The following is a 27,402-nucleotide window of genomic DNA, read 5'->3' on the forward strand; positions in this document are numbered from 1 at the left end:
TTTCACAATAACAAAAGTTACTTCACTCAAAATGCTATAATTTACATACTAATGATCCGACAGCTGCCAAATTTATACACGCATCTTTTGATGGTTAGGACTAACTGAAAAACATATGGATTTAATTCTAGTAGCTCCATCTAGGTGTCAAGCCGGGGACTTTTCAATTGACCTATTAGTAGACGTAAGTCGTATATTATACGCAAATGTTATAGTATAACATTATTATAGTATAATGTCTCAAATTAAAAAAAACTATATTTGACCGCAGACTTGATTTATATAAGTTTTATCCCCTACACTAAAAGAAGGTGTACCAAAAGGTGATGGGGCCTGGGCTTTACCTAATTGACATTACATTTGATGATGACACGGCAATTCTTGCTGTCGGAGACAGTAGCGAAGAAGTCACACGGAAATTACAATAGGCAAATAATTAGACCTAAGCCTAGAAAATAAATTAACGAAATTAAAAGTGTACATGTGCAGTTTACGTAGAATCGGACCGACAGACAGGAACAAAGTCCTGAGAAGTATTATAGGTACACCCATATACTACAGGTCTGATTACTTACACCGAGACCTTCAAATATCGATTGCCACTCAGGAAATCAAGATAACAGCAAGGAGTCACGCGGCGAGACTCCATTCTCATGTCAATATCGAAGTATTACAACTCTTGGATAACACCAGAACAGAACACAGACAAAATAATTAAACTATTTGATCTTGTGTAGAGTAGTGTGAGGTTCATTTATATAAAAAAAAATAGCAGTGTTAATACATAAATATTATTACACCAGAGATTAATATACATGGGTCCTCCTAGTAAAGACAAATTGTAGGTTAGTCGGAAACGACTAGTAACAATAGAATACATTTTTAAAAGTGTTATTCCCATTTAAAATTAATTAGAAATAGTTGAATCGTATGCGGTAAGAAAACGTAAATTACCGGTTGTGGATTTTGCGTCTGATTATCCCAAAAATTCCTCCGTTCCAAGAAACGGTTCCTGTCCAATTTCTCCTTCCTCCATCCGGACGACTTCTCCGGCAACATTCTCTCGACGACGCTGGGGACTAAACGAAACTTTCACACAACTGCATCATTCCGCACACCCGGCCGAGAAAAAGAAAAACGTCGGTTTCGCGCACCGATTGAGCCGCAACTGTTTTTTTCCTTCGCTCTCAAACGAAAACGTTTCGACACTAATTGCTTTTTAATCTTGTGAACGACGACTTCGGGTCCGTGTTCGGGGTAGGTCGGTCGGTTGCCTAGTCGGTGAGCGAGCAGCGAGCGAACTGTCGAAACTTGACTTGGCCGGTGATATTTTATCGTCACCGACGCTAGGTAGAACGGCTCTTATCTTATCAGGTAAACGTTAGAGAATTTGCAAAATACCCGTAAGCCAATCTCTAAAGATGAATCAATCGCGCAAACATTGGTACATGTTTTATTTGATGGTATTTAATCCGAACGTTTCATTCAAGATTCGCAGTTTGTTTGATGCTCCTAAAATAACAATGATTTCACCATCAACGTCGTTAATACTCGTAATTTGGAAGTTTTATTTATGCATTTTTTGTTAGAACAGGTCAACTGAAAAGTCCCCGGCCTACCATAGTAAAACACATATTTTTGGCAAAATTATTCTTTTTTTATCCAACATAATTCCCTTCAAGGGTGATACACTGATTATAGCGACCCTCCAACTTTTCGATACTTTTTTGTAGAACGATTTGTCCTTTGCTTCAAAATAGGCCTCAGATTCGGCGATCATCTCTTCATTCGACGAAAATTTCTTTCCAGAGAGTATTCTTTTGAGAGATCTTTTTGCCAGATCTGGAGAATTCGGTGGACGAGGAAGCAATTCGAAGCCCAATTCATGTATTTTCGCCATCGTTTTCACTGACTTGTGACACGGTGCATTGTCTTGATAAAACAGCACTTTCTTTTTCTTCAAATGCGGTTTTTCGGCGATTTTGTCCTTCGAACGGTCCAATAACGCTATGTAATAATCGCTGTTGATGGTCCTTCCTTTTTCTAGGTAGTCAATGAAAATTATTCCATGCGCATCCCAAAATACAAACGCCATAACCATGTTAGCCGACTGTTGAGTTTTTCCACGCTTTGGAGCGGCTTCATCGTGTGCAGTCCACGCGGATGACTGTCTTGTTGTCTCATTGGCACCCCATAAGTCTAAATAGACTTTATAGATGACTGATAAACCGATATCTTTAATCTTAGGTCCAGTTGGAAGTATCTTACCAGTACAGGATTTTGATGCTTATCTAATCAGATTTTTGTTTGGCTTGATATAGAATCGGGTATCCCATAAATGATATAATTGCATTTTTGTATTTTCCGGTCCTCGGTGGTTGTGAAATCTAAATGTGAAATCTAATCTAAGCAATAGTGATAAGAGGTTTTAACTCTACTACCTATAAATTATTGTGGCTGTATAATTAAGTGCAGTTAATGTTAAAATAAATTATATTTCATAACATTGTTCAATTATTTTATTTAGATTAGAATGTTCTTGTATGTTAAAGCCAAACTGAACTAAAACTGAGAGTTGATGCGGCAACATTGTAATGTTTCGACGTCACAAATATCCAGGACGCATTACTAAAAAAAAACTTTGAATAGACTATATATTCGGATTCTTGAGTTTTATAACTGGAAGACTATTAATTAATTATAAAGGATTATGTTGTAAACTAAAATATAGTAACCACCTTGTAATATAGAGTTTCCAATTTACCATACTATGTTCTAATAATTTTAAAAATATCTTCGAATCAACATCTGCTTTTCTAATTTCGCTTCAAAAAGTAAAATAAACAAAGCCCCGAAAATATTTTGCATTTGCCTCAATTATAATCACGTTAGAATATTTAATTTATTACAATTTTATTTCGACCATCTTGTTTGTTTTCGTATCAATGAAAACATATCTAGCTTTGTACTTTTTTTATTAAATTCTATTTGATATTATGAAAACATTTTATTTCGCTTATATATACTAATTATATTTTATTACAATTTATCTTATAAAATAGGAGCAATAAATTATATCATGCACCAATTAACAGATAATGTAATTATATTTTAATCAAGAGTTTTTCATTAACTTTCGTTTTTAGGTCTGAGTCGCAATCAGATAACACCATTTAATTTTAACACATCTTTTTTCATTAATCCCGATTTTAGTTCTTTACACTATGACAGTTTTAATGCTATTTATTAATAACTACGTACCATAATAATACGGCATTTGTTAAAGGTTAAGTATGTCTACATATATTTCGCACATCAATGGCTATTCATCTAATTTTGTGGGTGTGCTTTAAATAGTTCGTCAACTAAAGATAGGATCATGTTTTGAATTACAAATACTTTTGATTCAGTAGCTATATAATGTTAAGCATATTTTAATTTCGGGCTATAAATAGTTTGACACTTTTTTCATATGACTAGTTAATTCGACACGTTACTTGATTTGTTCGTATGTGTCCAACTTATTTATTTTTTAATCCTTTCAATGAGATTATCATATTAATAGTTAATTGTACTCGGATTTATCAAAGTTAATTATGTACGGTAATAAAAGCTTCACTCTAAATTCCTGTAAGTTAATTTACTTGAAGCGTTTTTTTTAATATTTAATGGTTTTTCAAGGTTCAATGAAGTTATAAAGCTTTCTTTAAAAAAAACTAAATATTTCTAAGAATTTCTTAGAAATATTTCCTTACCGGTTATAAAGCTTTACTAGGGTGGCCCTTTTCTCGAAATTGCAAGGTGCTTTACGATATTAGAGATTTCTGTTAATATCACTCCAACAAGAATGGGAGGCATTTGTCTCGGTATATAAAGCTTGTCCGAAATTAGACGTAAGCACTTAATACTAATTGTTTGTTAATTTAAATTTAGGGCTTGTTCTATTCTACAGTTATGTATCTGGAGATATTTGTACTTTATAGACTTTAAAATGTAATGAAAGATCTTTAAAGGTGATTTCTGTCCGTGTGTTCAATGATATATGTATTTTGATCAATGACTGGCTTCGTTGAATAAGTAATATTAGAGATATGCGACTTTAAAACTTTAAATCATTTAAATTTCCTTTAATTAATAACATCTTATATTAAAATATACTTAGTAAACTACACAAGCAAAGTGAGTACGGGATAAATATATTAATATGTATTTCCCAAATTAAAATAAAATTAAACTACTTAAGCACTTATACTTTATACATAACACTTTATACTATACAAATTCTGATTTCTGATTTCTTGCGTGTTGTCCTGTAGCTGTATTGCTTCCACATTGCTACGATTTAGTAACCTTTTTACATATATTATGGCGAAATATTGGATAGCTGGAATAGAAATGGATTTACGGCATTAATTTCGAAATCATCGTTATCAATATGGATGCCGAGCTATTTAGCTGATTTTGTTTGAGGAATTGGACATCCCTGAAGTGATATAATTAGATTTTTGTCATTTCGTCGTAACGCAAAATTAACATGAACAAATTTGGGGCTATTAACCTTTATTTTCCAGTCGCTAGCACATTTGTCGATAGATAATATGTGGAAGAATACAAAATGGCAAAATTTTTGGAGAAAATGTATGTTTTCCTGTTTTTTAATGACAATAATTAATTGTGAAATGATCATGATAGTCCAAAACAAGCAAAAAACTATTTTTCACCACGACAATGCTCATTCATCATTCTCAGTATTATCCAGGTGTTTCTACGCTACTTTTGCTCGGATTAGTTGACTGTCGAGGCAAAAGCTCATTTATAATGAAGAATGCAAAAATGTAATTCTTCTAGCATAAGACTGGTCCCTTGTTCAAAGGATGGGAAAAAGTAGTACCTATCAGACTACTTTTGATACAACTTAAAAGAAAAATATATGAATAAAACTGTATGAATTAATTTCAACACCTAATATTCCATTTCATCACAAAAACTACTTACGGATATCCCATTTTTTATTTTCTTTGTACAATTATCTTGTTAAATATTGTCATTTCATTCACGCCTATATTTAAACAAGCTTCCGGGAAGGATGAATTAAAAATGATGAATGAAATTAAACGATTATCTTAATCATAAATCCAATAATTTCAGCGTATATGTACCTACTGTAATTACTAAGAGGAAATTTGGTTTGATGTTTTAATTATATGCACATGGTTTAAGGTATTACCATTTCAAAGATAAGAAAGTGTGATTTCAGAAACTATCTTCTCATTATTTTTCAGCCAAAGTCCCCGTGTGTCATATCCTTTATGATTTATAAAAATGATGTAAGTATGATTTTAATGGTAATTATTTATATTTACCTGAAATAATATTTGACGCCCTTAAATCGCATAGTGTACTTTTCTAAGCAACTTCATATTGAAGCCTTCACCTCAGAAAATGTTTGAATTTGTTCCGAGTAAATCCCATTTGGGAGAAGTTTTACTTGTTTTGTTTACTTAATTTGAACAAAAAGGCGGCCGAAGATCACAGAATGCTATGTGAATATTATGGTAACCATGCTCCATCGATTTCAACATGTGCACACTGGTTTCGATGTTTTAAAAGTGGTGATTTTGACACCGAAGATAAAGAGCGTTCTGTATAGCCAAAAAAAGTTGAAGACGAGGATTTGAAGGCATTACACGATGAAGCCAACGTACTTGGAAACGTTAAAATAGTAAGTGCTACCCCACCAGCCGTACTCTCCAGACCTTGCACCTTCTAATTACTACTTGTTCCGAGATATGAATCAAGACCTGTCTGAGCAGTGCCTCACTTCTTTATGTCGTTATGTCGAGGTGGAATCCGCAAATTGTCTGAAAGATGGGAAAAAGTGTTGGCCATCGACAGATACAACGACCAATTACAAATTGAATTTTAAAAAATCTTAATATTTTCATGTATAAATATTTTCATTTAAATATTGTGCTTTTATGTATCTATTATATGTATTAAAACATATTTCCACATATATATAGTTTGAAAACAACTACTTTCAAATAAATTACTGATTTTGCTGAAGTCTATTAAAACAATATTTTTCTTCGTTATTATCTCTATAATATTACAAATGTAAAAAGACAAAAATTTGTGCCAAAAATCAGTTCACTGTCGATGTTTCATAATAACTTAAACAACAATAAACAACGTGCATATAAGAAACGATTATTCTATTATTTCAGTGGATTCTACACGATTCCACCAAGCCAAACAACTATTGTTTTATACTGGAACCAGACAAGGTCAACTGTCAAGGTATTTCCGGATGTTCATTGAACGGTAATGAAATTTTGTTAGATAAATAAAAGAACGGTGTGATAGGGGATATGGCATGTTCGAATTGGATCCAATTGTTGGCGTATAGTGGCTAAAATTTAGTATTTTGCTTGACATTTATTTTGAATATTAATTACAGACGTCGATAGTACAAAAAAACAATTGTAGGAAACCGATTTTTTTTGTGGAATTTATTCGGATATAGATAATTCAATTTCATTCAAATTTCAAATTAAGTTTTTTATGTAAAAAATATAACTAAAAAAGTAACATTTCCTAATACATAATAAAACTGGGCAGTTTTCAATAATAATTAAAAATAATTGATGCTGATACGTTAATACAAGCAGAATAAATAATATATTTCTGAAATAATGGAGATTACAATTAATAATAACCAAATAAAAACTTTCAGATAGATCAATGTTTATTTCTTGCATACTCTGCGAAAAGTTTGAATTTCTATATTTTCCTAAAAAACTAGCTGAAATAAATATATGTAAGTTAAAATAAATCTAACCTGAGTTATGTTTTATGCAAGAAACTTTTTTAAATACTGCTCATTTTGTTTTCCACCTAAAATTTCATATAAAATATGTAGTAAATAATTCAGCATTTCAATACAAAGAGAACATAACTAAACTAGTAACGTTTCAAAGATGCATTAGCAACGATTGTTTCAACATCTGAACATTAATGTTAAAAACTGTGTTTAGAACCATCAATTTGGCAAGGATGCATAAAAGGGTGAATAAGAGAGTTTTTAGCAATTAAAATGAAAAATAATTTATACTAAAAAAACAGGAAAGAGTAATTATTAATGAACAAATAAAATCAGTCATACGCTGAGAGTTCAAATTAAAATAGTATTTTTAATTGATTTCAAATTAATTAACGGTCTGCAAAAAATTATTTTAGCTATTTAAATGGAGATTTGACTATTTCGTATCGAAATCTTGCATTCTTTAACTAAAATCCGGTAAACATTACTTTAGACAAAAAGCAGAACAGATCAGATTCAACATCAAAGAACTATACTGGTTAGCCCGATACTTCCAAGTAGATTTAATCATTTCATCAAAGAAACTGGTTTATTATAAAACATATTTGGATCTATGGGGATCAAATATAGGATTTCAATAAATCAGCCCTATTAATAAACCAACGATGCCAAAACAAAGTTCCTTCATTAATAATACAGCTTCTGGACAACACTGGAAATCAGAAGAATAAATTTTATCTTAAATAGTCTGACTTAATTTTAATTTGGAAAATACATACTGATGTATTTATCCGACACTCGTCCTGCTTGGATATTGATGCAACTACAACAGAACAGTAGTAAATTAAGATTGTAGTTAATATTACTTTATAAATGAAGATTGTACTGAGCATATCTAAAATACGATTAGAAATATATAAAAAAATATAAGATTAAAAATATATAATTAAAAATATACGTATATAAAAACGTTCCAAATCGTTGGAATTCTCTAAATAGTCACCACCGACAAATTAAACCTTTTTTTTTTTCGTTTACTAGAATGACCAGCTAGAACCAAATAGTCTTCGGCTGATGTCGCTTCAGGTTCGGGATATGATTGTTTTGCGGGCTACAGAGACCCTAGGATACGACTGGGACTGTCGCAGTTTGTTTACTACTGAGTAGTTCAAGTTGCCTCTCCGAAACATACTTGTACCACACCTATGCTCCATTGAGGAAGATTGAACGGACTAGCATTTTATACAGAGTCGCTTTCTGTGGGTTTGGGATACAAATCAAACCAAATACAAGACAAGATTTCAGTAACTATTTATTTCACTTATGTGGAAATCTTTAAAAACAAGCGTCCTCTTGTCTTACACCAGGTACTTATAATAGAGGTCCTGTATATTAATAATTTGTATTATTTATTTTATTAATAATTTGTACTGCAACTTCAGGAAGAAAAATAAAACACCATAATAATAATAATAATAATTATGATAATATTTTAGTATGTAAACAGAATTCTCGAAGTTGAATCATACGTATTATCTCGGCTTAATACCAAGAAAAGTCTTTCAACCCGGGTCATGTCTGTGTAAATACGTCTAGGGACAGACCTAAACAACTAAAGTTATTTGAACAGTATGACCGAATTTAAAGTGGGCGATGACCGTAAATTAAAACATTTTTTGCTCCCCCAGGTGCGTAAATGAAATTCGTCGGAGTTGCACAAAGTACAGATGCCGAAAAAATAATGAGAGATCGATAGTATTCAAAGAGATTATGGAAATTATAACAAGCGAATAAAAACAATTTAATAAAAACGCATAAAACAATTAAATATTACAAATACATTTTTATAGATATATATATATATATATATATATATATATATATATATATATATATATATATATTGTATTTGAATATATTTATTTCAATCTATACAAATATCGTTTACCAAATTGATTTTCACCCTTGACAAGATACTAATAAAAGAGTGTAAAGACAGCAAAAGTTGATAGGAAAAGGCAAACATTAGAATAACATATGATTCGGTTTTGTAAGTCATATCTTCTAATTCATTGCAGATATATTGTTCTTCATGCTAGAAACAGGAACCTAACAAAAAGATCTAACATAAATTAAATTTTGAAGACACCATATTAAAGAGTTAAGTATTTCAAATTGCTAATTGGTAAATATAAATGAAATGCTCTACAATAATACTTTTCGTTTTAGAAGAATTTCATCAGACACACAGAAGAAGAAATTGACAAATGGTGGAATTGTGAAAGAATTATGTGCATAGATATGTATGTAATTATTCAGAATATATATGAGCATTTGGTTAAAATATACGAGGAAAGAATGAATTAACTTTATTGCAGATATGGTAAATTCATTAGGAAGAATGCAGTGATTAAATCTAATTTTATGAAGAAAAATGTACAACAGCTAGTAACAGAAGAAACTAAGGAGAATTACTATGATATCAGATTGATTTGACAAGAAAGCACAGCAATGTAGGCAACAAGTACTAAATATAATAAAATAACTCTAACCTACAAACTATTCTGGGTGTTTAATTAACTGTAGTTTAGGTGCTTCGATAATATTTTTATTTTTTTTTAACTCTTATTTTTACCAACCAGGCTTTATCCGAACGACGGTCTTCGCCACTGCGCTACCGACTGGCGAGTGACCAACTTAGAAATCATCCCAGAAAACATCCGGTCTTACCCAGCCTGGTTACTGGCATGACAATCTTCCCTAAGGACAATCACAAACATGAATTTATAGTAGGAGGACTGCTCTGTCGCCTTTACCACTGCGCCAACCAAGCAGACTCATTCGATCATATATGTATTAGATGTAATGTTATAACAAATTATATTTTATAACATTTTTGTTGAAATATTTTATTTATATTAGAATGTTGCAACATTGAGACGATTCACGTCATAAATTGAAATGACGTGATTTCACTGCTACTTTGGATAGACTTATAGATGTAAACACATCTCAAATTTCGATAGATTTTTTCTCCGATACATCGATATTTTAAAAAATATGCATATATCGAAATATAGATATTTTCTCCGCGGCCTATATCCCTAGCACAAAGTACTATAAACGACTAATGCCTATAGAGAGGAAGAAAGAAAGAGACATAGAGAACGAGAGGGCCCGACCGGTGCAGGACGACATAGAGGCGCCAAACGCTTTCGAAAAATCCGGATGTACCAATGCAGAGGTTCTTGACCCGTGTCTTAGTTATTTTCAGGCCGATTCTTCTCGACGAGACGGGGCGTGCGCCAATTTTTTGCAATTGCTCGGCTAAGAACGTTCCGCGGTCGGTCGAGTACGTCGGGTTCGGGTCTGGGTTAAATCTGCACGGTCGCTCATGCTCGGTCAGTTGACCTTTGATTGCGTTTTGCGGCTTCGGTGCAGCGTGATTTATTGCTCGTTATCGAAAAACCACGCGGGAATACTTAAGATATTAATTTGCATCGATTATTTGTCGGCGATATCTGGTAATTATATAAAAATGCTTCATCGTCAGGGCCAATTTATCAAATTCATCAAGTTGGGAGAGGAAAATTTGATGATTCCCCTCGAGATTATTTTAAGAGATTTAATAAGCTTCAACCATTTAAATAATATTAACGGGTCAATTGAAAAGTCTCCGGCCTACCATAGTAAAACACATTTTATTGGCAAAATTAGTTTTTTTATTCAACAAAATTCCCTTCAAGGGTGATACTATGTAATAGTCGCTGTTGATGGTCCTTCCATTTTCAAGGCAGTCAATGAAAATTATTCCATGCGCATCCCAAAATACAGACGCCATAACTTTACCAGCCGACTGTTGCGTCCTCCCATGCTTTGGAGTAGGTTCATCGTCTGCAGCCCACTCGGATGACTGTCGATTGGACTTCGGAGTGAAATGATGGAGCCATGTTTCATCCATTGTCACATATCGACGCAAAAAACTTGAGTTTATTACTCACGCTTGATTATCTTCAAACATTGCACCGAATCATTAACTCGTCGTTGTTTTTGGTCAAAAAGTGTGCTCGTGCGACACCCACTTTGCACAGAACTTTCTCATACCCAAATATTCGTGAATGATATGATGTACACGTTCAGTTGATATCTTTAATCTGTCTGCTATTTCACTCAATTTCAATTTACGGTAATTCAAAATTATTTTGTGGATTTTTTAAATGTTTTCGTTGGTAACAACCTCTTCTGGGCGTCCACTGCGTTCACCGTCTTCGGTGCTCATTTAACCACGTCTAAACTTAACATATCCATCCTCGATGGTTGATTTTCATGGGGCAGTGTCTGGAATTCACAAACTAATATTCCAGTTAATTCCAGTAGCGCCATCTCTGTGTTAGGCCGGGGACTTTTCAATTGACCTGTTAATTTTTTTATCTTTTCATAATATGGAACAAAGTGTAATGTTGAATGTTGTATGAATTATAATGTTACAATTTTTATATATTTCTTCTGAAAGCAATTTGCTTGATGGGTTAAACTTGACACTGTCAACCAATTCCTTAATCCCTACTCTTGTTGGCATTAACGACACTACAGTATTTGTATTTAGTACTGTGTGTAGTTTATATTGCGGTTCTCTGTTTTTAAATTTCATTTAAAATAGATTTTTTTTAATTTCTAGACCAGAATATACCCGTAAAGTGCGCGTTGTCTCGACCCGTGTCCAACTAATTTTTTCATTGTGAATAAATTGTCAAGGGAATACGCTTTACAAAATACAAGCTGATATTTTAAAGTCGTTATTAGAGCTTTTACTCTAGTATCAAATCTAGTTCCAATAGGATGAAACCTGGTGAAAACTGCTTAGCATTGATAAAAAATATTTGCATATAAATCGAATTGTTAAAACAAGTTTTATAATATTATGAAAATATCACAATATATAATAAAATAAATTAAGTTATTTTGAGTGATTTATAGTATTTACACTAACGCCTTTTGTCCTTCTGTAAAATGTGGAAGATAATTTAGTAAAGAAGCTAATCAGAACGTTCAAAAATGTTTTTCCAGTATTTCTTACTTTTGTTGATCCATTGTTTCAGTCATTTACATGCGATAGGAAAGATCAAAAAAGGAGGGACATTTCTAAACACACAAAGAAGAGTTTAATGGTACATTGTATGATAACCACAAGTTAAAAAAGTCATGGGTTAGTCCAGGAAAGCTGTTCACGTATACCAATACGCAACCCAATATCGTTATTTCGATAAGATATCGCTATGTTGCTAGAAAGTTGCAAAAAATATGTTGATTAGTATATATCTATGTCAAAGATTTATTTCATTAAGGAATTAGAGTTTTTGTTTGAAAATAGTCATTATTTACTCTATAGACAATTATTCCCGATAAAGCCTCATCACTGAATGGTATTAATATAAATAACTTATAAAAATGTACCTTTTTTTAAGGACTCTAACCTATCTCTAGACAACACAGACGTTGAAATCTGACTGAGCAGTGCTTTTATAGTAAATCATTGAAAGGGGTAATTTAATAACTTACATTATCATTATCAAATTCAGTATTGCAGGGCTGACTATTTCAGAATAAGGCATTTGTTGTATGTTGTCACATTCAAACGGTATTTGTATATATTAAAAATATATATTTAGATACAATATATATTTACTAATATTTATTTTGTAATATTTACTCATTTTATGATTTTTTATTCGATTTTTATAACTTTTTTTCGTTTTTCTCAAACCATACGTTTGTGAAAGCTTAATATTTTTAATCTCTTTAGAAAAGATATAAAGTTACATAAACAACAACAAAATTTCCAAGCAATACTTCAATATATCAAATTATATTGATGGTTTTGTAGAGCTAGCAGTTATAATGCAGTTATAAAGCAGTAAGTCAAGAAAATGAATATTATGTAAAACAAAAGGAGTTATTTTTAGCCTGCGAAATATAGTGCACGAAAAATAACTGTTGATAACAAATATATTGTTTAGTGCATGTACATTTTCTGACGTAAATATCCCGCTATCTTCAACTATTCAAAATTCAGTTACTTTTATTCAATTACTTAGAAAAATTATTATCGAAAGACTTGCAGATGCAAATACATTTAATTAGCATTCTTTGTTCTAATTGGATTGTTAATCAATTAATTTACGTATTTTTCTATTTTGTCGTTTTAATTTAACAAACGTTCTAATATAATTGGAAGAAACAATCTGAACAAAGGGTTATGTAAAACCTTATTTCTAATTATATATAATATACTGGGCCTACACATTAATTTTAAAGGATTTACAACAGATGGTAGTACTGTGTACTAAATCGCATCGGGTATGTTTGTAACCTCATGTAGAAGCCTCACTGACAAGCTTCACTTTTCAGTATGTGTCATCTTGTTGAAGCGCGAACACAATATTTTTTCAGTACATTGAAAATGTCTGAATTGGCACCGAGTTTATCGTTTTTGTCGGATGTTTTACTTTTTGCCTTAATTGGAAGAAAAAAACGGCTAAAGGTCATTAAACACTCTCCGAAGCCTATGGCAAGCATGTTTCATAAATTTCAATATGTGAGTAGTGGTTTCGACGTTTTAAAAGTGGCGACTTTGACATTGAAGGCAAAGAGCGTTTTAGATAACCCAAAAAAATTTGAAAAAACGCTTGTAATACAAGAAGAGGTACAACAATGTTACTCTTCTGCATTACGTGTTGTAAAAGCGGTGAAAACATTAAAATTCTATTCGACCGTATTCTTCAGAGCTTGCTCCTCTTGATCACTACATGTTCTGACGTGGTGGCCTCCTTGAGCAGCGCTTCTCTTCTTATGAAAATAACAAAAAATGAGTCGATTCGTGAATAAACTGAAAATACACATCATTCTCTCGATAAGGAATCCGTAAATTGCCTGAAAGATGTTAAAAAGTACGGGCTATCGATGGACAATACTTCAAATAAAAAACATTGTACCGATCTTTTACATTCAAGCTTCAATTATTAAATTGAAATCCTTTAAAACTAATTTATAGGCCTAATAAAATAACATATCTTTGAAATCTGTCTTGGATTAAGCAGGCGTCTGAAGACTCTTAGAGAAATGTTAAGAGATAATATAATTTAGTGAAGAGCATTCCAGTTTAATATTTTAAGATTGTTGCAGTTCGAGGTTTCCTCAATGTCTTGTCATCGTTCAAATTGCGTAGAGGATGGTTAAGAAAAAGGGAAATTAGAGATGTTCTCTTGATAATATTGTCAATAAAAAACACTAAGGTGAGAAAATTCCCTTAGAAGTCTTAGGTTCTTCAGTTTGGTTGATGACGGAGGAATGAATAAAGTATAAAGTTGGTTTTCCCTGTCCTCTTGGCCTGAGGAGGAAAAACAAGGTTTTTGATTTCAACAATAAACAGGAAGATTTAAAAACAAAAAAAATGTTTTTGTTTCATAGGGCTTTAAAAAGATACAGTATTGTAATTAATATTAAAAAAAATAAATAATTGAAGACATAAAATAAGAAGAAAAATTAGCAGCGGATAGTTTTGTTCTTCGCAAAAGTATTTTAAAAATCGTCAATATCGTATGCATTTAAGCATGAAGAGAATCGTAATCTAAATACTTGAGGCTATATTACAAAACCAACGAGATAAAAAGAACTAACGTTTATTTAACGAGGTGATATCAAAATATATTCGATTTCCTTCGACAAATTCACTATTACACCGATGGTCTATCGAAATTTCACTCGCTCTGAAATTCTGTTCGCAGATTAGACGTGTCATCACAAAAACCGGATCTAGAGATCAACGTGGGCTACGAACCATGGCCAACGACGATAGATGAATTCCGCATCGAACGTTGGGCCTCTTTAACCTTAAATCTTTGTGACACCGATCGAAGAACAACAGAATTTGAATGCATCTACGGTACCCCTCCTATACCTACCGCGAATAATAAGGAAGGTAACGATAGAAAACATTTTTTTTCGATTTCAAATGTATCGTTCGTCCTTGATTTAATCAACGTCTGTAAAATGTAGAAGTGGGAAGTTTTCTGAAACTAATTATCGAATTACTGGCGTTCGCTTAATTGATACAAATATCCGTAATTAAGAATGTTATAGCAACATTTCTTATTATCGAGATGACAATGGTGATGGATTGCAAAAAATGATTTATGAAGTGGAATTGATGAAACGATAATCGAGAATTCGATATAATAAAAAAAGTTAGAATTGATCAATTTAAAAGACGCAATGGTTTATTTAATTTCAACAAAAGCAGTTTGCCTACTGTTGCGATAGCCGCGGGTTCGAATCCTGCTGGGGCATGGTCGTAAATTTATGTTTGTGATTGTTTAAAATTTGTGAATTTTCTAGGCAAGAGTGTAAAATCCGACAAGGAAAATGATCCCAGTCACGCCAGTAACCAGGCGGGGTAAGACTGGATGTCTTCTGGGATGATTTCTAAAGTTGGTCACTCGCCAGTTGGTAGGTTAATGCTGAGGACCGGAGCCCACGTTAAACTTTAGGAGCAGATAAACTAATAATTGGTAAAAGAGAGAGAGACTTATATATATATATATATATATATATATATATATATATATATATATATATATATATATATATATATATATATATATATATATAATATAAACTAATGATGGCCCAGTAGTCGAAATTCGACCACGATTTATTATATTAATCATGTTTATCACGTAATAGAGTGAAGAGTATAATTTACAAATAATAAAATAATATATGTCTGGATATTAAAACATACTAAAATATATACAAATTATCTCAAGAGCCAATAGTCACCAAGCTTTTTTTAATTTCATTTAATTAAATCTAATTTCCATTAAGTTTCAATAATCAACAAATTAATAAGTAAGATTATTTTCTGAACTGTAACTGTTTCTTTACTTTTACCTTATAGACATGGAATATAATTAGGTACATTTACAATGTGGAAATGCCTATTAAAGAAATGTATTTATAATAACGAAATTAAGAAAGAGAATCCTAATCTAAATACTTGAGGCTATATTACAAAACCAACGAGATAAAAAGAACTAACGTTTATTTAACGAGGTGATATCAAAATATATTCAATTTCTTTCGACAAATTCACTATTACACCGATGGTCTATCGAAATTTCACTCGCTCTGAAATTCTGTTCGCAGATTAGACGTGTCATCACAAAAATTGGTTTTTTAAAAACTTATGTGTGTAAAGTAAATAATCAAAATAATTGATACATTGATACAAAGTTAAAAATAAAATGTCATCTTAATTCTTCTATTTGTCCTGCATATCTTCATTACTTCATTTAGGTATGATATATCTTTCTTTCTTTCTTTACTTATTCCACTTTTCGATATCACCTTTTAATTTACCTTCTGTGGTTTTCGTATATCTACTACTTTCTCATTTGAATTAAAATCCTATGAAGCTATTTTATAAATATTAATATTCTTTGCAGTCTTCATTTTAACTCTTGATGCACGAAGCAGAAGTTAATACCACTAAAATTTACAGAAAAATCTTAATAACCTTTAGAATTGCCTCTAACAGATTAATTGAAAAGTCCTCGGCCTACCATAGCAAAACACATTTCTTTGTCAAAATTAGTTTTTTTATTCAACATAATTACCTTCAAGAGTGATACATTGATTATAGCGACCCTTCAACTTTTCGATACCATTTTTGTAGTACGATATGTCCTTTGTTTCAAAATAAGCCCCAATTTCGGCGATCACCTCTTCATTCGACAAAAACTTCTTCCTAGCGAGCCTTCTTTTGAGATATGAGAACAGGAAATAGTCGCTGGGGGCCACATCTGGAGAATACACTGATTTGTGACACGGTGCCTTGTCTTGATGAAGCAGCACTTTCTTTTCTTCAAATGCGGCCGTTTTTCGGCAATTTCATTCTTCAAACGGTCCAATAACATTATGCAATAGTCGCTGTTGATGGCCTTTTCCTTTTTCAAGGTAGTCAATGAAAATTATTCCATACGCATCCCCAAATACAGATGCCATAACCTTGCTAGCCGACCGTTGCGTTTTCCCACGCTTTGGAGCTGATTCATCGTGTGCTGTCTACTCGGATGACTGTCGATTAGACTTCGGAGTGAAATGATGGAGCCATGTTTCATCCATTGTCACCTATCGACGCAAAAACTCGGGTTTATTACGCTTGATCATCTTCAAACACTGCTCCGAATCATCAACTCGTCGTTGTTTTTGGTCAAATGAGCTCGCGCGGCACCCACTTTGCACAGAGCTTTCTCATACCCAAATATTCGTGAATGATATAATGTACACATTCAGTTGATATCTTTAGAGTGTCTGTTATTTCTTTCAATTTCATATTACGGTCATTCAAAATCATTTTGTAGATCTTTTAATGTTTTCGTCCGTAACAACCTCTTTTGGGCGTTTAACAAAAGTCGCTTCACTCAAATTGCTATAATTCATAAATTAATGATCCGATAGCTGTCCAATTTATACACGCATCTTTTGAATAAACTCGGGGCTAACTAAAAAACATATGGATTTCTAGTAGCGCCATCTATGTGTCAGGCCAGGGACTTTTCAATTGACCTGTTAATACAATGATATAGTGTCTCCAGAATTTTCTATTCACCACATATTAAATTAAAACAGATTTCGAAATTCTAAATATCGTGTAAGCAAAAAGGAGAGACGAATGTTCTCGAATTTTCTTAATTTATGTTCGGATGAAATTTTCTCCGGGTGTTTCTTTTATAGCTGCACACACCTTCCGATAAAGCGTGATCATACCATTATTAATCGTTTTTTATCTAAACATGTCAATCTCAAACCCTTTAAATAGTTCCAACAATACGGGAATGGCCGAAAGTAACACAAGATCTTAATAGCACTGCGTAAAATTACTTCGTTTAATAATCTTTTAACACACTCACTTTTCGTTTTAATATCGTTTCAAGATTTTGATTTTAAAAAATACGCGTTCGTAGTTGATTTACGTACAACATAAACGACGAATAATCTACCGTAAAAAAATTGGAGCTAACAGCATGTAGGCCTAATATTTGTCTATATATTTTGTGTTGTCGATCTGATGGAGCACACCTCCAGATGACCTCATTTTTCCCAAAAAGGGAGGCAAAACTTTGGCTAAGCCGATTAATATAGAGAGTAAGATTCAAAAACTCAACTTGTCGTTTCAGTTTCGATATAATTTGTTCATTTCTTCAAAAATTAGTATTTTGTTATTTTAGGATGTCACAAAATCTTCACAATCATAAGACTTCAGATTTAATCAGATACTAATTAATACGCATAACGGGCCAATATACATGATACTTGTTGACTTCCCTGTAGTCTGTTACATACAAGATAACGCGAATAATATAGACACATTTTAGGACAATGCATATAAATGATTAAACAAATGAATGAAGTTTATACATCATTATTTTGGTTTTCGGTTACTCTGATCCTTCTTATATGTCACATATTTCATAATTTTAACCACACAGTCGGCGGATGATTAATTTGCAACACTGGATATCTTGAATTAAAAAAAAGTGGCGAAGGATCACCACAATGTTGTTCCACCACAAATGTGTTAATAATTGCAAAGCTATACAAATGTGTTAATTTATTATAAAGACCTTTTGATTATTGTTAAAAAAACTCAACGACATAATACAGTATATAATTTACATCGTGAACATTAAATTATATTATACATTATTGAAAAAAAATAACACAAAATTTATAACATCACAATATCACGTTGTAATCTTATATCATGAATGACATTATACATATATTGTTTTCGCTCCGAACTCATTTCAACACTATATCTTTAATTATAATATATAAACTAAGTTTGTCCTTTGTGTGACTTTCATTATAATTATAAGTCTAATATACAAGCTTTCATTTTTCACAAATATGTATATATGTATATATAGTAGAAATATCTCCTACATGTTTTTTTTGGCTCTTGAATTTAAATGTTATAACTCAAAATGTTATGTAGAAGTATCATATTGTTTTGTTCAGTAATTCATTATAATAAATCACTGTAGAATAAAACACATGACAAATGAACAAAAATAAAGAATAAATAACATTTCACGCAACGAACATAAACATAACCTGAAAAATTTGACAACAGTATTTTCAAAATAATTTCAACGAAAAACGTACGATTTGATTGGTGTAAAGTGAAACAAATCACAATCAACGGTAGTCGAATATAATACTCAATAATATAAAACGAATTCCTTTAGTGTAATTGCAAGTATTAATGACTTGAGAACCTTTACACAACTCGATCGCGAAAAACATTAACCAAGTTTAAAGATCGACGATTTTAACTCAACGGAGTTTGACGTTTGTAGTTGTGGGTGGGAACCGGGAATGCAACAGTGTGTCCGTCCCACTGACCTCAGACAAGTCCTGTCGACTTAATGTCCGAATGTTATGCAACTAGTTCGAGGGGAATTCTAGCAATTATTGGCGTATTACCTTGACGACTGCTCCTTTTGATTTATCCACAGTAGGAATCCCTCTGGTCATTGTGGTAAAAAAGGGCTGGTGGTCACCAACATTGAACGCACATTACGGCTCGGAAAACGAAAAATTCTCGTCTCGCCAACACGAAATCCGCGCGCGGGAGAGCTTCCGCTTCGACAGAAATCAATCGGTCTCGTAACACAACTGAAACGCGGCGGTCTTTTGATTGTTTCGCAAGGCCGGTCGGACCGTGGAGATATTGCAACCGCGCACGCCTTCTCGCGGACGTACGTCGTGCTGTGTGTGTTATGTCCATATACACGGCCTGTCCGAAGCGCACGGTGAGAGTAAGGCGTCTCCGCAGACGGCCGGTTGCCGAAACCGAACGGTTTCTAATTGCCGGGTTGGTACCGAAAGAATTTCCAGGCTTTTGACCGCTATCTTTAATTTTTTTTCCATCGCCCGGCAGCCCATTCATGTGAGCACGGTCATAATCGGCGAAAAGTAAATCGCGAACGGACGTCGGTAACGATCGGCCGAGCTCGACAATCATCGCTAATCGCTAACCGGTCAGCTCATTGTAACTAATTAATAATGAATTTAGTGTAACAAATTTGCAGCGTTTATGCAGTTTACATTACGGTTGAATTAATATTCGTCTTGTATATATGGAGATTTTGAAAAAATCGAGAAATACATTAACCGATTAGCAATCTCCAAAAGTAAACACTCAATTGATTTGAAATTTGTAAAAAAATAATTGTTCCTTTCTAACCGTAGAAGCCTAAAAAGAGATTTTGTGGAAATTGTGTTTGATAAGAAGTTTGTAACATTAAAAAATATATATATTCAATTTTAACTGACGATTATCTGCTCGAGTGACATTACCATGGTAACCGCTAGAATAACAGCCACAGCTATTGTAATATTTTCAAACACTGTGACACTCGATTTATTTAAAATCTGCCATAATTGGGAAAGATTGTTTCTTTGTAGCCGTAGAGTTTTTAATATGTTTTTAAAAATGTATCAACATTCAACTGACATATCTGCCTGATCGCCATTACCATGGTAACTGCTGTAATAATGGTCGTTGCTATGGTAACGTAATCAAACACTGTGTCATTGAAAGTTTTATCCCCAAAATCTTTGTGAGTTTTATAAGGTTGTTCCAATTAACACATTTTCTTATTGTATGTTAATATTGTTATCCCGGTTAATATCTTTACTTGTCAATCTTACAGATGAATAAAGTTTTTGGATTACTATCAGATAAAAAATATACATTGAGCTACTATAGGAATGTCAGCCGTGGGGAAAAAGTATCGGTATATCAAAGCATAAAAAAGTATTGGAGCATCTTGATAAAATATTGATAGTTCGTTTTAAGAGTATCGATATTTCTTTGTAACAGCCTTAACTTTCGGCCGTGGAAAACTTTCAAAATAAGCTAAATAGTTTTACAGGACGAAGCAAAGGTATTTTGTTGTTTAATTCTAAAGGTTTATTATAATGGTAAAACTAAACCATAGGTTTTAATATCGATATTTCCTTTAAAATGTTTTCAAAATATTTAAAAATACCGATATTTAAAAGAATATTAAGCTGTAACAGAAAATATCAGTTAATTACAATAAAATCGATCTACTGGGATAAGCATCGATATTTAAATGTAGTATCCAACACTAATTTACATGCCAAATTATTTTGACAACGACAGAGGGAGAAATCTCAAAAAGAAACAAAACGAAACAAAACAAAAAGAAAAAACTAGATTTTTATATCGATATTTTCTTAAAAAAAAACATTTTTAAATATTCAAAAATATCGATATATTAACTTTCAGAGAAAACAGTCAACAACAAAAAAATATCAGTCTATTACGATAAATGTCGATATTTAAATGTAATATCGATGTACATTTTTAAAATTATCGATATTTCTTTCCTTCATATCTAGTTTTCACAAAAAATTCATTTGATGACTGAGGGAGGGAGGAATCTAAAAAGTTCGATACACCGTTCTAAAACTATCGATATTTCTTTCGATATAGGCCAACAAATATTTTTATATTTTTTCGGCATCTCTAGGATATTATTATTACAAGAATTGCAATGAAGTCAGTTAATTAAATTATCAGATTTTCGATACATTACATTATTTGAGTGGAAATTATAAGATGAATTATCGATAAGTTAAATTACAGAAAAATAAATCGTGGAAAAAAAGGACATTGTATTGATTAGGATTATTGAGAAGTGATAATAAAATAAAAATATTTTTAACAAAAAAACTGAATCGACTTAAAAAAAGTATCTCATTAAAAATTAAAAAATAATCAAACTTAGATTTTTTACACAAAAAAAAAACATTTTAAAATAAAATGTACATAATAATCGTTATAATAACTAAATAAAAGTAATCAAAAACTTTATTTAACCTATCTGTTAGACGTATTTTATTTTCTACTATATACACTCAATTTAGCTTAATTTAGCTTAATCCTTACCTAAACCTATTTATCTATTTACAATATTGTTTTAACTACCACCAATTGATCATTTTGAAGTCATATCAAATACAGAAATACACAAATATCTGATTAATTTATACGTGCTTGTGAAATTTGAGGGTTTCCCTTGATTTTCCCGCCTTCCTCGCATCAGATCCTAACTTGGTTCCAATGGAACCACGTCGGCGGTGCACTCTTTCGAATAAATAAGTAATTTTGAAAATCGGTCCATAATTGACGGAGAAAACGAGGAACATACATTAAAAAAATACATGTACAAACGAAGATATAACCTCCTCCTTTTCTGAAGTCGGTTAAAAAGACAGAAGTTACTATTAATTTATTAGTTCCAACAGCTGGACGAATATCGTGCATCATTAGAGAACAAACACCATCCGTTTCAAATAAATCACGAATCTATTATAAATACAAAACTACCGACAATTGTTTCTATTAATATTATCGTTAAAATAACGCATTCAATTAGGGTTTAACGATATTATAAATCTTATCCGCTTTTTCTATCTTTCAGTTACAATTACGCGGCTTTATCTCGACAAAATACCCATCCAGTTCAAACAAAATAGCGTGATTTATCAATATAATGGATTCAGAGAAACATGAACTTCATTCGCGCTTGGTGCTGTATGGCGCGAACGATGATTGATTATATTGGATATTTTGCAACAACGTATCTGTTTTTACAATAAATCTCGTCGAAATTGTTCCGATATATCTGTTATGTATGTAAACGAGTCGTAATTGTTACATAATGTCGATTGAAATGAATTAATTTTACTAGCCTGATATTAATAGACATATAGAGTCACATAGAGTGAGATTTAATAATCTTTGGAATTAGTTAGAATAGTTTTTAGAATAAGTTAGAATAGGCCCTAGAATAACATTTGAATAACAATTTTGTACAGCATCTTCTACATGTCAGTATAGTTATATTGTATAACGGAAATCTTACAAATATATAGTCTTTTCAAAGTTTATTTGTATATGTGTAGATGTTTAATGTATTGTCTGCCACAATTTGTAAATTCGTTTTAGAATCAGACAATATTTTCCTTCTCATTTTAATCCAGTCAAAAAGAGACACAATGCTGTCTGATTAGCTCGAACACGTAAACGAATGAGCCTGTCAAAGTCGTCCTGTTGTCAGACGTATGCAAAATTCTTGAAAGCAATAGTGATAAGATGTTATAACTCTAACCTACACACTATTGTGGCTGTATAATTAACTATAGTTTTTAGATGTACTATAATGTTAAAATAAATTATATTTGATAACACTCTTGTGTACACACTATGTCAAAGCCAAACTGAACTAAAACTTAGAGTTGCTGCGGCAACATTGCGACGTTTTGATATCACAAATGTCGATGACGAATATACAAGTAAACTTTGAATAGACTATACTTTCCCACGGTAGGGATGCCGAAAAAATATCGATATATAGATATATCGATTTTTTTTTATATATAATAATAATAATATATAATATATAATTTAATAGATATATCGATATTTTTATAAGCTGATTTTTTTCGATATTAAAAAAAATTAAATATATTTCTTAAACATTATAAGAACATTTTATTATTTTTAATAAACCTTTTAAATTGGTACTTAATTTTTGAAGGTTTAATGTATTTTGGTACTTGGTTTTGAAAATTATAAAATGTGTCGACCAGCAAGAAAAAATATCAGAGGAAATAAAATATCAACATTTTTCTGCAATATATATAATATATATATATATATATATATATATATATATATATATATATATATATATATATATATATATAAATTTATATATATAAATATATATATATATATATATATATATATATATATATATATATATATATATATAAATTTATATATATATATATATATATTTATATATATAAATTTATACATATATATATATATATATATATATATATATATTTATATATATAAATTTATATATATATATATATATATATATATATATAAATTTATATATATAAATATATATATATATATATATATATATATATTTATATATATAAATTTATATATATATATATATATATATATATATATATATATATATTTATATATATAAATATATATATATATATTTACAACAAATTATAGAACACCGTGTGTTAAATCGCATCGAGTAAATTTGTAACCAACTTCATGTTGAAGTATGTATTACTGACAGACTTCACTTATCAGTATGTGTCATTGTCTGATTTGTATAGAGTAAATCGCATTTGCGGATTTTTTTACCTTTTTACTTAAATTTGAAGAAAATCGGCGGCAGAAGGTCATTGAATGCCGTGTGAAGCTTATGGAAACCCTGCTCCAACGATTTTAACATATGAACTGGTTTCAACTTTTTAAAAGTGGCTATTTTGACACCAGAGACAAAGATGATTCTGGACAGGAAAAAAATTCAGACGAGGATTTACAGCGATTATTCGATGAAACCATCAGTGGGGATCGCCATAGACTATACTTGATTCGTGTAAGTCGAGCACTACGAGAAAAGACACATCATGTTATTTTTCAGCATGACAACACTCGACCACATATTGCAAAACCGGTGAAAACGTACCTGGAAACTTTGAAATGGGAAGTACCACCTGTCGTATCTTCCGGATCTTGCTCCTTCTAATTACTACTTGATTCGACATATGTAGCGATTTATATCTTATGAAGATACCAAAAAATGAGTAAATCGTCCTTTCGAGATAGAATACGTAAAGTGACTGTAAAAGGGAAAACAATAGTGGCTATTGATGACAATACTTGGAATAAGATTTCAGGCAGTTTTCACAATAAAGCTTTAAATTAACAAAGAGACCTAATATAGGAAAATTAAAAATATTACATACATATCCTATAGAATATTATAAAAATATTATGAAAACTTATGTGATATGAAAATGAAACAAGAATGTAGTCCATAATCTATTTTTGATCATATATTACAAATACATAAATATTTTTATCGATTTACTATAGAAAAACTCGTACGACAGCTTCAGATAAAAGCATGTTATAAAATAAATAAGCGCCAGTGTTGCGACTGGATGACCTTTCTAAAATAACATTTTATATTTATCTACAATTTAAAACTTGATAATACATATGCATGCTCTGGGAAATTCCATACAATTTGACATAGAATCTCAAAAAAATATTCTTCAATAATAATTATTATCATAACGCCATCATAATAGGATGCATTGAACAAATTGTATTGAACATAATAAATAATTGTATAGATGAAAGAACAGTAAAGTTTTAAGTTCAGATGGATGGGAAGAATATTACAACTATGTATAAGATAATAGTTCTCAGAATACGTAAAGAGTAAGGATATGAAGTAGATAGCTTGATGGATAGCTCAAGTTCCATTAAACCCCTTCGTCGGTTATCCTTATACCATTTAAATCATATATTACCCAACAGTGTATGAATGGATGTTCTACATTCCTCAAATAGCTGCTAATCTTTTGGCTTTTTTTGGATACTTTCCAGACTAACAATTTTCTTTGAAGTAATTGTATTAAATTATGTTTCTATTGAAAAAATTACTTATTGTTTTTATACCTTTCGTATATTTGATCTCTGATACAGCTAACATCAAGCTGAGCTTTACTTTTAGGCTTTTTCTTTTTGGTGAATTTAAGGTTATATTGTTTTTTATTTTTTGAGATATTTTAGTGACCGTGTCCGTACTACCGCGGCGATTCAAATAAATTTTTTAATTAATTTATTTATTATTGAAACAAAGCGTTAAAACAACGTTTGCCGGTTTATAACCAGCAATTATGATATTTTGAAGAATTTTCAAGATGTTTGACAAACGGACAATTTTGCAGGTTCTTTCGATTACATGCTCAAACTTCTCTAACAGCATTCTATCTCTTTTTAAATAGAATAAAATGAGAAGGAAAATATTTTCTGACTGTAAAACGAAATTACAACTTTTGAGAGACACATATTGGTCACGTGTGTCATTACTGTTTTGGATTGACTATAAATATTATTATACCAGAGACTAAGATAGGGCCGTTGGGTTCTCCTAGATATATACCTAGATTTAGGTTATTGTAAAGACAAACTCTATGTTAATAGATAACGAAAAATAATAATGCAACAAATAAATATAAAAAAATCTTTAATATATTTTTTTAAATAACACGATATCTCTACAAACGGACAATATTTTATTTTGCTTTCGTTTTGTTATTTGTATACGTTAGACGTATATACCTGAATATGTAACTGTATGATGTTCGGTAGCCATAGCCAAAACCCGCGACTGCCAAAATATAATGTATTTCATAACAACAATTCACACGACCAATAAATCAGAAAAACGCGGACTTCAAGGGAACCAACTATTTATTATATTGCTGTTTTATAAGGATTTTATGTCCGCTATTAAATTATTTTGTTTGGACAAAAGCCCGACGTGTTTACATCGACTATTTTCCATTGATGTTAGAGATTTATATCGAACGGACTGTTAGTTCACATCGACAAACTTTACAACAGAAAAAACAACACTTACACTGAGGGAGAGGTCATGGAGTTGATGGGCGAGCCCTGCGAACCGTAGCTCTTGTTAGTTTTTTCGAAACCACTGAATACAAACGACATTACTAGTTCTTGGCTTTTCCCCAACTGAAAATTTTACGTTCGTCTTACACACCGGTCGCGTAAAAATAGATTTCTGTTTAAATTAAAGGTCGTAGTTGTTTGAACACCTTGGAGAAGGTGTGAAATTTTTGGCAATTAATTTCGTGTACATAAAGGTACATGAGATTGTGCTGTACATTTATCAATACCTGTACCTTTTTTTATTATTTTAGATCAGGAATTTGTAGCAATTGCATGGAAAACATGTTTAAAAAACTTCAATGTTTATCAAAACTAGGTCGAAAATAAAGTATTTTCAGTTTTGTTGTTTGTTTATTTTTGAAAATTAAGCTTACATAAATTATATAGCGCTATTAAAAAGGCACTGGATAGTCTAACAACACCAGTGGACCTGGTGACGTCAGACATTATAATGATCTCGTTTACATTAGATTAGAATTAAACCACCACATATTTCCTTTAAAATAAAACAGGCTTCAAGTAAGATAAAAATGTTCCTACCATTCTCTATGTATAGAACCAGAAATGCTTCAGGGAAAATGATGTTTAATAGAATCAGTAATCAGACGAATCAAAATATCAAAGAATATAACGGAATTGCTTTGAAAACCATGTTAGTGAATTGTATTTTCCATTGCGATGAAATTATAAAAACCTAGGCAGAAAAAAACTTATTTTAATCCAATATATTGGATTAAAATATGGAAGAAGTTTACTAGATCACAGCGATGTGGAAGGAATACTGCTACTGGATAACGAAATCAGAAGAGTGAAGCGAACCAAATCACACCAACTTGTATAAATGTTACTATTAATTTATGATGTATTTAATCCGTACTCGTCTTATTTG

General features: G+C 31.3%; 1 protein-coding gene across 11 annotated transcripts in view; it reads right to left on the reverse strand.

Annotated features, from left to right (window-relative positions):
- Sarm (Sterile alpha and Armadillo motif) overlaps positions 1-27,402 on the reverse strand; it is a 340,621-nt gene that overhangs the window by 87,928 nt on the left and 225,291 nt on the right. For 2 of the 11 annotated variants that reach the window (XM_076397192.1, XM_076397199.1), the window contains exon 1: positions 955-1,090. The exons of 7 other annotated variants lie outside the window; for them this stretch is intronic. In XM_076397192.1, the coding sequence (XP_076253307.1) occupies positions 955-1,059 (105 nt within the window). In that variant the 5' untranslated portion in view covers positions 1,060-1,090. Of the gene's footprint in view, positions 1-954; positions 1,091-19,372; positions 19,572-26,463; positions 26,578-27,402 lie in introns of those variants that run through there. 2 more of the 11 variants (XM_076397197.1, XM_076397194.1) reach the window with 2 other exon arrangements.

The sequence above is a fragment of the Rhynchophorus ferrugineus genome, unplaced genomic scaffold, assembly GCF_030347505.1.
Source record: "Rhynchophorus ferrugineus isolate W39M unplaced genomic scaffold, kcgeb_rfMv2 rfM2, whole genome shotgun sequence".
NCBI lineage: Eukaryota > Metazoa > Arthropoda > Insecta > Coleoptera > Curculionidae > Rhynchophorus > Rhynchophorus ferrugineus.